General features: G+C 49.8%; 1 protein-coding gene across 3 annotated transcripts in view; it reads left to right on the plus strand.

Moving 5' to 3' along the window:
• The window catches only part of LOC136398996 (poliovirus receptor-like), a 13,707-nt gene extending 8,616 nt beyond the window's left edge, over nucleotides 1-5,091 (plus strand). For all 3 annotated transcript variants that reach the window (XM_066373712.1, XM_066373711.1, XM_066373713.1), the window contains 2 exons: nucleotides 3,022-3,077; nucleotides 3,528-5,091. In XM_066373712.1, coding sequence (XP_066229809.1) covers nucleotides 3,022-3,077; nucleotides 3,528-3,572 — 101 coding nt within the window. In that variant the 3' untranslated portion in view covers nucleotides 3,573-5,091. The remainder of the gene's footprint in view (nucleotides 1-3,021; nucleotides 3,078-3,527) is intronic.
• Nucleotides 5,092-12,430: the final 7,339 nt, after the last annotated feature.

A 12,430-nucleotide genomic window follows, 5' to 3' on the forward strand; every position in this document is an offset into this window, starting at 1 on the left:
CAAGGACACTAATGTCAGGAAATCTTGGTCATTAGGTTATTGATTTGCTTTACAAATATTTAGGGAGTCGCCTGACATATGGTGACGCAGTGGATAAAGTGTCGACCTGGAATGCTGAGGTCACCGGTTCGAAACTATGGGCTTGCCTGGTCAAGGCACATATGGGAGTTGATGCTTCTTGCTCCCTGCACTCCTCTCTAAAATGAATAAAAATAAAATCCTGAAAACATATATTTAGGGAGTCAGGGAAGAACCTGTAGGATCTCAAAGACCACAATAAGGACTTTGGCTTTTTTTTTCTTTTTTTTATAGAGAGAGGAACAGGGGAGAGAGAAAGAAACATCGATCTGTTGTTCCACTTATTTATGCATTCATTGGTTGCTTCTTGTATGTGCTCTGACCCAGGATTGAACTCGCAACTTTGGTGCATTGGGATGACACTCTTAACCAACTGAGCTGCCTGGCCAGGGTCAGGACTTTAGCTTTTAATCCCAGAGACAGAGGATCCCCCACCGGATGGATGGAGGATAATATAAGACTCAACCCCCCAGCTTTCCTCCATCTGCCTTGCTCAGGAGTGACTTCCTAGCTGCTCTCCCGGAAATGGAGCGATGATGTCTGGAACTGGCACCCTTCCTCAACTCTAAAAGGCCTGATGGTTTCATACCTCAAGGGCTTTGCACAGGCTCTATTCTTGCCTGGAGTAGCCTCCATATGGCTTCTTCTGGCAAAGTCCTTTAGCTAATTCTATAATCAAAAGAGCTGGCCCTGGCCGGTTGGCTCAGCGGTAGAGCGTCGGCCTGGCGTGCGGGGGACCCGGGTTCAATTCCTGGCCAGGGCACATAGGAGAAGCGCCCATTTGCTTCTCCACACCCCCCCCCTCCTTCCTCTCTGTCTCTCTCTTCCCCTCCCGCAGCCAAGGCTCCATTGGAGCAGGGATGGCCCGGGCGCTGGGGATGGCTCCTTGGCCTCTGCCCCATGCACTAGAGTGGCTCTGGTCGCGGCAGAGTGACACCCCAGAGGGGTAGAGCATCGCCCCCTGGTGGGCAGAGCGTCGCCCCTGGTGGGCGTGCCGGGTGGATCCCGGTCGGGCGCATGCGGGAGTCTGTCTGACTGTTTCTCCCCGTTTCCAGCTTCAGAAAAATACAAAAAAAAAAAAAAAAGAGCTACAGTTTGTTGAGCACTTTCTACATGCCAGGCACTTTCTGGGCATAGCCCCGTTGAATGCTCACAACTTGCAAAGTTAGTCCTCTGTGAGCCCCGCTTTACAGATGAGGAACTGTTACCTGCCAACACAACTTGAAAGACGAAAGGTCATTTTCTTGGCTACAAATCTTGGTCCCTCCCCATGAAACAAACTGCCTCCTCATATCCCAGCTGGAGGATCCCTCCTTCAGGCAGCCCTCCCTGATCCTCCAGAATGATCCAGGCACCTGCACTGGGCTCCCTCACCCATGCCTTGCTCACTCTGGGACATCACTATGGGAACTTGTCTGCCTCTGCAGTAGACTGTGAGTCCCAGGAGGACAAAGCCTGAACTATCATAGACCCCAGCACCTCCTACCACCAGACTAGACACAAAAGAGGCATTTGAGGAAGTGTTTGCTGAATGTATTGTCTCCAGAGGCAGACTGCGTGGATCTGGACTCGCTCTATTACTTTATCCATTGTGTCAACCTGGGCAAATGACTTACTCTTTTTTTTTTTTTTTGTATTTTTCTGAAGCTGGAAACAGGGAGAGACAGTCAGACAGACTCCCGCATGCGCCCGACCGGGATCCCCGCACGCCCCAGGGCAACGCTCTGCCCACCAGGGGGCGATGCTCTACCCATCCTGGGCATCGCCATGTTGCAACCAGAGCCACTCTAGCGCCTGGGACAGAGGCCACAGAGCCATCCCCAGCGCCCGGGCCATCCTTGCTCCGATGGAGCCTTGGCTGCGGGAGGGGAAGAGAGAGACAGATAGGAAGACACGGCGGAGGGGTGGAGAAGCAAATGGGCGCTTCTCCTATGTGCCCTGGCCGGGAATCGAACCTGGGTCCTCCGCACGCTAGGCCGACGCTCTACCGCTGAGCCAACCGGCCAGGGCGACTTACTCTTTATAACTCAGTTTCCTCATCTATGAAATGGGAGTAACTGTACCTGATAATACAGGTAAAGCAATTAATACAGCATTCGGCCTCTAGCGACTATGCTTATTATTGCTAGTAGTACTATTGCCATTATTATACAAACAGGGCTTGTTATCCATTTTGTTAATAACTATATCCCCAGCTCCTAGAATGCACCTGGCAGAAAGTAGACATTTGCTAAATATCTAAGGTCTCTGATGGTTGAGGACAGTGAAGCACAGAGAGGTTAAATCGATTGCCCAAGATCACACCGCTCCTAAAGGACAAAGCTGGGATTTGAGCCCTTCCATCTGGTTCCAGAGCCATGCTCAATAATTACTTATTTATACTCAATAAATATTTATTATATTATATTTATATATTCCCCATTCCTGTTTTATTTCTTTCTTTTTTTTTTTTTTTTTTTTTTACAGAGACAGAGAAAGGGATAGACAGGGACAGACAGAAAGGAACAAAGAGATGAGAAGCATCAATCAGTTGTTTTTCGTTGCGCATTGTGACACCTTAGTTGTTCATTGATTACTTTCTCATATGTGCCTTGACCGCGGGCCTTCAGCAGACTGAGTAACCCCTTGCTCGAGCCAGCAACCTTGAGCTTAAGCTGGTAAGCTTTTGCTCAAACCAGATGAGCCCGCACTCAAGCTGGCGACCTCGGGGTCTCGAACCTGGGTCCTCGGCATCCCAGTCCGACACTCTATCTGCTGCGCCACCTCCTGGTCATGCCCCATTCCTGTTTTATAAATGTATAAACCACTGTGGGACAAGGCATCCCATGTGAAGAGCAGCAGAGCTGGACCTTAGAATTCGGTGGCTCTGCCACTAACATGTGTAGTCTTCCGATGTTTCTCAGCATTGTCATTCATCCCTGACAATTTCTGCTGTTTCTCCAGGTCAGAACCAACACAACTCTGTTGCTAACAGCAGAGGTCCAGTGATGGAGCGGATGGTATGTATGGGGGGAGGTGGGGTGGCCTGCATGAGCCACAGATGAATTTCTGTAGGCTTTCCCAGAGACAGGACAGGCATCTCTGGGTACCTACGGCACTTAACTAGAGCCAGCGTAGCATCAGGAGCTGTCCTGGCTCTTTTCTCTAAGTGCCCTGAGCAGCCGTTCCCAGCCCCTCCTGCCGAGCAGAATCCCCTGGAAGTTTTGCTAAAATGCAGGTTCCTGGACCCCGCCCCCTGAGAGTCTGGTCTGGTGGGTCTGCACTGGGACCTGGGATCTGCATTTTCACAGGCGCCCCTTCTGTCCCCAGTCGTGATCGCATCTTAAAGTGCTGCCCCAGCTCCCAGGAAAGGAAAGGGGACAGGTCTGCAGCTCTTTGTACTGAGGGCTTCAGAGGGAGAACTTGGTCTGAAAGGGTCCAAGGCTGAAGTTTGAATACCCTTCTTCTAGGATGTTTCCTATTCAACTGTGAACTGTGAGGCCAGCTCTCCCTAGCACCTGCCGACAGAGGGCACAAGATAACCATGTCCGGACTGGATGGAGAGAGACTGGAGCTGATAAGGACGTGGGCCTCGCAGCTGGACCCCTCCGCAATGACTGAAGTCACCCTGCAGGGAGACAGACCACCTTCTCTGTGCCAGACCTCACAGTGCCCCCTCTGTTTTGCAATGCAGTGGGCAGCTACAAGTTCCAGGACCACTCTCAGGGTCAGTGTATTCACTAAGGACTCACAGAACTGAGGATAACTGTTATACTCTGGGTTACAGTTTATTGCAATGGAAGTGAAATTAATACCAGCAATGTGACAAAGTGTTAGGGCAGGGTCCAGGAGAGATCAGGCCTGAGCATCTGCTTGTCCCCTTCCCAGTGGAGTCACACGTCTCCCAGCAGTGACATGTGATGACACAGAGAGGAATGCCAACCAGGGAAGCTCACCCCAGACTTGGTGCTCAGAGTTTTTATTGGGGGTCAGTCATTAGGCACAGCTGACCCCAGTCTTAAGTGCCTTCACAGGTCAAGCTGATATGGGTGGCCCGAGGCCCCACTGTAAATCACACTGTGACTATCCCCAGCGGCCCAAAGCCTTGTAAACAAAGACTGCTTATTAGCCAGGACATCTCAGGGGCCTAAAGGTTACCTTCCAGACAAAAGGACAGACCTCTCTCTGGGCAAGATTAAACCTGTCTCGCACAGAGGAGTCATGCAGGATGTTCCAACTGCCAGAGAATTTTGGTGAAAATTTTACTTCTGGCCTTGAGCTTCTAAATCTCCATATCAGTCAAATTTCTGTGGTTGCAAGAAACAGCTGCTGATCCTCGTCACCAGAGAACCAGAGGCTGGAACTCAGCTTCCCAGGGCTGTCCAAGGAGCAGGAACCACCAGTGGAAGTGAACTTGGAGGGCACCTTCTGCCAAGACTCGGTCAAGAGACAGCATCTGTCACCAGTGAGCCTGGGTTGACAGGACCCTGTGTCAGGGAGCCCGTAACCCACCAGGGAAAGCAAATGTCATTCCCAAAAGGCGGAGGAAGGGATGCTCCGTGCAGGGGGGAGTGCTGTGCAGGACACGATGTGCCCTCAGACCAGGTTGGACGCAGCCCCAGACCCGGAAGGCAGAGCCGCTCTGATACAGCTGACACGTTTACTTTAAAGCGGCCTGTGGTCAGCAGAATTCGGCTCACAGCGAGAACTGTGTGCTGAGAGCACACCTCAGGGAGAGCATCCTTGGGCCAGGATGCTGAACTGGAGAGCAAGGCATGGGCTGCTCTGCAAGGGAAAATGAGAAGCATTTGGGATTCACTCTGGACAGAGGTGGGAGCATGCGGGACAGAGAAGGGTGGGGAAGAGACAGGACCTGGCAGGATGGTAGGGGTCAGGGGTGAGAGGGTTGACGAGGCCCATGGAACTCTACAGTGTTGGGAGACAAGGGGGAGACTGGCTGCCTTGCTGCTATGTAAATCCTTTGTCACTCCCCAGTCCCCAAACACCTATTGAAGTTTATTTATTGTACCTCTAGTGTCTGTGTGCTGAGATGAGTCTTTTGTGGGAACTGAGGAGGGACCAAGTTTCGTGTCATCTGTCACTATGTGGGATGGAACCAGAGACATGGAAGCAAGAGCCTGAATCCCAAAGGTCACAAGCATGCAAGTCCCCAGGGTTCTCAGACACCATGGGGAAAGCTCATGTGGTTTCTCTCTTTTTGATTTTTTGAACTACGTAATACATAAACATCCCCTAATCAAAAGCTATAAAGATACCTGGCATCTGCTTTGAGGTAATTTGTGCATAGGGTATAAAGTAAAGGCCCAACCTCCTTCTTTTGCATGGGGATAGCCAGTTTTGCACATTTGAATGTAATTAACACTATGAAATTATATACTTCAAAGTGGCTATGGCCCTGGCCAGCTGGCTCAGTGGATAAAGTGTCAGCCTGGCATATGTACATCCCAGGTTTGATTCCCAGCCAGGGCACACAGGAGAAGTGACCATCTGCTTCTCTCTCCCTCCCTTTACCCTTTCTCTCTCTCTTCTCCTCCTGCAGCCAGTGGCTTCATTGGTTTGAGCTTTGGCCCCAGGTGCTGAGGATAGCTAGTTGGTCCGATTGTCGACCTCAGGCACTAAAAATAGCTCGGTTGATTCAAGCAGCCCCAGACAGGGGCTGCCAGGTGGATCTCGGTTGAGTGCATACAGGAGTCTGTCTCACTATCTCCCCTCCTCTCACCGCAAACAAACAAAAAATAGTGGCTAAAACAGCAAATTTTTGTCATCTCTATTTTTCCCACAAATTTTAAAAATTTATAATGTAATGTAGCCAAATCATTCAGTTGTACACTTTAGGTATGAGGACTGTATTACCACAAACTTAGTGGCTTGAAAAACACAAAATTATTCTCTTAGAGTTCCGGAAGTCAGAAGTCTAAAATGATACTGAGCTAAAGTCAAGATGGGGTGGGGCTGCTTCCTTCCCAAGGAGAGGACCCTGCTTTTGCCTTTCCGGCCTCTAGGGGCCACCAGCACTCCCTGGCAGACAGCCCACGTGGCATGGCCTTCTCCTGTCACTTCCTCTCTCCCCTATAAGGACCCTGTAACCTCAGTGGACCCGCCCAGATCACCACTTCAGCTCATCTGCAGTCTCTTTTGCATTTAAGCTAACGAAAGTATTCATATGTTCTGGGAATTAGGACCTGGACATCTTTGGGGACCCATTATTCTATCTTCTACTCCCACTTGGGGTCTTTGTCCTACCACAGATAACCATGCAATACTATCTGGTGAGTGTATGCACAGACAACACATACGTATTATTCTGTCCACACTAGGTTACATTCTACACTCTGTTCTGCATTCCTGAAGGTTTCCGGAAGTTCAGAGTGTCTCCATAGCCCTTTTACAGCCAAATGAGACGCCACAGAAGGACGTCTAGGATGCGTTCTACTAGGCCCCTAGGGACGGACATTCAGTTTGTTTCTGCCCTTTCACAATGACAATGTTGTAGTAACTGTCACTTAGCACAGGTGTTGGGACACACTGGAGGAAGAATTGCTGGATCAGAGTATAGCCTCTGTCATGATAGCTACTGACAGATGGTCCCCATGAAAGTCGGACAGATCACTGTTCCCACCAGTGATAGAGACAACGGCCCATTTGCCCAGGAAGGCTCTGTGGATTCCATGGCACCAGAATGGACCCAGAATTTGGTTTAATGATTGTATAACTTCACATAAGACAGAGAAAACCACAATTATCCATATCAGAGGATGGGAGGGAGGGTGTCTGGTGCAGATCATAATGGAGAGGCTGAAGCCCCGCCCCACCGCCCCTCCCCACACCTGCTCACTGTGCTGCATGGAGTAAGGGGCAGGGCTCAAGCAGACATTATCCTGCTTCTGGTTGCTACATGGTCCCAGGAACCTCTGTGCTGAGAATTGCTCTGGTTGAGGATGCTTGTGCTACTGAAATTTAACTTATTAAAAAAACAATGATTCTTGTTGATCAATGTTACCCCATTAAATTTAATTTCTAAATTAAAAAAAAAAGAAGTGACCCAAGAATCCTGCCTCTGAGATTGGAAACAGGTACCCAAACAAATACTTGTACACAAATACTCATAGCAGGCCCTGGCCGGTTGGCTCAGTGGTAGAGCGTCAGCCTGGCGTGCGGGGGACCCGGGTTCGATTCCCGGCCAGAGCACATAGGAGAAGCGCCCATTTGCTTCTCCACGCCCCCCTTCCTTCTTCTCTGTCTCTCTCTTCCCCTCCCGCAGCCAAGGCTCCATTGGAGCAGGGATGGCCCAGGCGCTGGGGATGGCTCCTTGGCCTCTGCCCCAGGTGCTAGAGTGGCTCTGGTCGCGGCAGAGCGATGCCCCGGAGGGGCAGAACATCACCCCCTGGTGGGCAGAGCGTCGCCCCTGGTGGGCGTGCCGGGTGGATCCCGGTCGGGCGCATGCGGGAGTCTGTCTGACTGTCTCTCCCCGTTTCCAGCTTCAGAAAAAAAATACAAAAAAAAAAAAAAAAACCTACAAATACTCCTAGCAGCATTATTCACAATTGCCAAAAATTGGACACAACCCAAATGTCCATCAACAGGTCAATGGTTAAGCAAAATGTGTGATAGCCACACAATGCAATATTATTCAGCCATAAAAAGGAACAAAGCACTGATCCATGCTACAATATGGATGAAACTTGTGCTGAGTGAGAGAAGACAGACACCAGAGGCCACATATTGTTAAGATTCCAGTTATATGAAATGGCCAAGGGGGGTTCTCAGGTTACAGCACAGTTCCATTCCTACAACAGTGACATAATCCGAATTTGGTGTAAGTCGAAACACACCTTAACCTAAGTCACTTACCTATCCTAACACAGTTGTTTTTTTGTTTGTTTGGTTGGGTTTTTTGTATTTTTTCTGAAGCTGGAAACAGGGAGAGACAGTCAGACAGACTCCCGCATGCGCCCAACCGGGATCCACCCGGCACGCCCACCAGGGGCGATGCTCTGCACACCAGGGGGCGATGCTCTGCCCCTCTGGGGTGTCGCTCTGCCGCGACCAGAGCCACTCTAGCGCCTGGGGCAGAGGCCAAGGAGCCATCCCCAGTGTCCGGGCCATCCCTGCTCCAATGGAGCCTTGGCTGCGGGAGGGGAAGAGAGAGACAGAGAGGAAGGAGGAGGGGGGGTGGAGAAGCAAATGGGCGCTTCTCCTATGTGCCCTGGCCGGGAATCGAACCCGAGTCCCCCGCACGCCAGGCCGACGCTCTACCGCTGAGCCAACTGGCCAGGGCTTCCTAACACAGTTGTAAAATCATAATCTAGTACATAAAAACACAACTAAGCCACAGAAAAAGAATACAGCGTATTCTGTTGCATGCAACCAAACTAGTTTGTCCACGTAGTCCATAAATACAACACTAACGGGTAAACCAAAACACTCACATCTCAGTTTTTTAAGTTTTTATGGGAGTGAGCGTCGTAAACTCTAAACGTATATCGAGACTGTCATAACCCAAGGAACCCCTGTATAGACAAATCCACAGAGACAGAAAGGTAAGTGGTTGCCAGGGGGTGGGGGAGGGCGGAATGGGTGAGTGACAGCTTAATGGGTCCAAAGTTTCCTTTTGGCGAGATAAAAATATTCTGGAAATAGTACTGATGATTACACAACATTGTGAATATGCTAAATGCCACTGAATTGTGCATTTTAAAGTAGTTAAAATGGTCAGTTTTATGTGTATTTTACCATAGTAAAAGAAAATAACGTAAAATTCTTATAGAAAAATTTTATTCATTCCCTTGCTCATACTGGAAGAATTTTTAGGAACAAACTAAATTCACAAAGGGAAAGATGGGTGGTGAATTGTTAAAGAAAAAATAATAATCTGTTAAAGAAATAAAGTTACATAATGATATTTGTTAATGCATGCTAAGGCAGACTTTCTTCGACGGGAGGGGGCCATGGTTATAGGTATAAGGACCACTATGATGAGATTTTACACAGAGTTTGGACTCAGTTCCAAATATTGTACAGCATGAATGAGCAAGTGGGAATTTGTAGCCTAGGAGCAGATGGGGATCAGTGGGTGAAAAATTACTGAGAGGAAACATCGAGAGTAAGGCCTAAGGATTCTGGGTAAACCAGCCTAATAGTATTCTTGCTGAAGGCAGGCCAGGGTAACCAGACATCCCCTGGGGTGGTGCAAGGTGAACTAAGTACACGATCAGATTTCAAGGGTGGAGAGATCTCATAAAACTCACCAAGAGGATACTTGCTAAAATTTGGACACTGCAGAGATGAACACAGAAGTCCAAAAGTCAGAGCCTAGTTAGGAAAGATTTCAGGGGCTCCTCAGTAGAGTTCAGTCAATAAGTATATAAAAATGTGATGATCAGACCCTGGCTGGTTGGCTCAGTGGTAGAGCATCGGCCTGGCGTGCAGGAGTCCCAGGTTCAATTCCCAGCCAGGGCACACAGGAGAAGCGCCCATCTGCTTCCCCACTCCTCCCCCTCTCCTTCCTCTCTGTCTCTCTCTTCCCCTCCCGCAGCCGAGGCTCCATTGGAGCAAACGTGGCCCAGGCGCTGAGGATGGCTCCATGGCCTCTGCCTCAGGCACTAGAATGGCTCTGGTCGCAAAAGAGCAATGCTCCAGATGGGCAGAGCATCACCCCCTGGTGGGCGTGCCAGGTGGATCCCGGTCGGGCGCATGCGGGAGTCTGTCTGACTGCCTCCCCGTTTCCAACTTCAAAAAAATACAAAAAAAAAAAAAAAATGATGATCAGGGTGCTTCAAGCACCGATAACAGAAAGTACCACTCCATCCTATGCAGCCCTGCAGCCCCTGCCCTGGGCTGAGATCAGATACAAGAAGCTGAATTGTCTGGTTCTACTTCTGGCACCATCTATGGAGTCCAGCTCTGCTTCTCTGCTTTTGTTTTCCTCCACATATTGGCATCATCCTCAGGCTGATGCCAGGAGATCTGCTGCATTCCAGGTATTGCAGCCAGATCTGGACCTGGAGAAGTAGCCCATCCATCCTAGGCGAGCTTCCCCAGCAATCTCCCCTCAAATCTCATAGGCCAGTACTGCCACTCTTCAGCCAATCCCTGGCCAGAAGCATGGGACCGCCTGAGAGGCTTGGACCAATCAGGCCCCGTCCTCTGGAGCTGGGGAGATGGGATGAAGGCTGCAGGACAAGAGATGGAAGCCTGGACATCTGGTACTAGTAGCGACTCTCTCTCTCTCCCTCTCTGTGGACAATTGGAAGATGGTTAATTTTACTCTCTCCTTTTTGAATCTCTACTGTCTAAATTTCTGTAATAATATACTCTTTTTTAAATCATGCAAATGGAATCAAAGTCGTTGAGAGAGAGAGAGAGAGAGAGAGAGAGGGAGAGTAGATTCAACAAAATACTCAGGAAAATAGATATACAGTAGGTAGATATTCAGGAAGATCCAGGGTAACTGGGTCGGTGTGCTGCCTGGCACTGCTTACAGTGATATTAGAGCCTGTGGTTGTTCGGACATCGGGACACTCCAGGGCGGTACCGCCCTCCAGGTGGTTCAAGGTTGAGATTCCTCTCTCCCTCCAACCTGGGGACTCTGGAACATTTCATCACCTCTGACAAGCTAATATGTGCTAAGGACGCACACACACACAGACACACACACGGACACACACACGGTGTTCTCTCTTCCTGCAGACCCAGAAATGTCCCCTGGCACTGCCCACCACACCCCACCATCCCCAGACCAGCACTGCCCAATAAAATTTTCTGCGATAATGATAGAAACGTTCCGTACCTTCTCTATCTAATGTCATGCCGTGCAAAACTATTGAACACCTAAAAGTGGCTGGTTTGGGGGAACTAAGTTTCTTAAGGTATTAGTTTTAGTTAATTTAATGTTATATTTCAATAGCCATGTGTAGCTAGTGGCTATGGTATTAGCACAACACTAGACCCCCCATCACCCAGACTCTGTCCCAACAGAGTTCAAAGCTATAATTGACCTTCTCACTCCTCCAGCCACGCATCCGCTCCCACTGCACGCCCCCCTGGCCCCCACCACTCATCCAGGACTTTGCAGCTTCCTCCAGACGTCTCCATGCGTATAGCCTCTATGCCTTTGCTTGCTTGTGTTATTAACACTCATCTCACTCCACCCCGCCCCACTATCAGCCTCATTCCTACTCCTACTCTGGATCTCAGCTGTCCCCTCCTCCAGGAAGCTGTCCCTGCCCCTCAAGCTGTGTAAAGCATCACCTTGGGCTCTCCCAGCCCCAGGGCTCCTCCAGCCCAGCACTGATCATTCTAGATCATCAATATCTGGAGATAGGTCTGTCCTAGACACTCACACAAATGTGAGACCCACTGTGGACTGAGGGCAGGGCAGAGGCTGTCCTAATTGTCACTGTGTCACCAGCACTGCCCAGCATGGGCCTGGGTGTAGGGAGTGTACACTGGAATGAATGAATGCTTTTGTAAAACCATCCTAAGAGCTTTAGAGTTGTTATGGAGTGCCAGCCCATGCTAGGGAAGACCCCTGACCCAATTTAGCTTATAGTTACAACTAAAGTAGAAAATTCTCACGAGCCTCAACAAATTTAATCTTGCTAGCAGAGGCAGGATGCGTTTCTTGTGCGTCAGCCTTGCAGGAAGGCAGTTTATTATCTTAATAACAGGGTGTGCTTGTGTGCTTTTGCAAAGATGTTGTACAAATGTGCTGAAAGAATTGTAACCTTGTGGGTTTCGCCTATAAATACCCCTCTCCCCCCAAGCTTACCGCTGTCCATTGCAAGAGGCGCAGTGGGCAGTCCACTGGCTAGTGAATAAAACCCAAATTGATTGCATCAGTTTGGGGCTCCGGTTCTGGTATGTTACGGTTGCACCACAACAAGAGTGAGCCAGCCACAGGTCAAATTCCATCTCACTCCTCTCGTAGCCTTGCCTTTTGCCTTGTCCTCAGTTTCCTCATACCTGAAACGGGAACAGTTACACATGGAGGCTATTGGATGAGGCAGTGTGTGTTCGGCCCAGTGGAGGTGGGCAGGGTGGCCCAACCAGAGGCCACTGTAACTGTTGTCATAATTACTGCTGTTGCTACTGACAGTCACTCTGAGTGGGAAGAAGAAATTGAAGGGGGTCAAGGGAGGAGTGCTGGGAAGCCCCAGAAAGTTTCCTAGTCACCCTGGCAAACTGTTTCAACCAGTGTCTGTCTGCACATTCATCCCAGGGAACATAGGCAAAGCCTCCGGATCCCATGGGAAAAGGGTGCTGGGGCTTGGCCAACCTCTGCCATGTCTTGGAGGCACCCCGGAACCCTCACTGAGCTGGCCCACCGCAGACAGCCAGGGCCTGGTCCTCC

The sequence above is a fragment of the Saccopteryx leptura genome, chromosome 3, assembly GCF_036850995.1.
Source record: "Saccopteryx leptura isolate mSacLep1 chromosome 3, mSacLep1_pri_phased_curated, whole genome shotgun sequence".
NCBI lineage: Eukaryota > Metazoa > Chordata > Mammalia > Chiroptera > Emballonuridae > Saccopteryx > Saccopteryx leptura.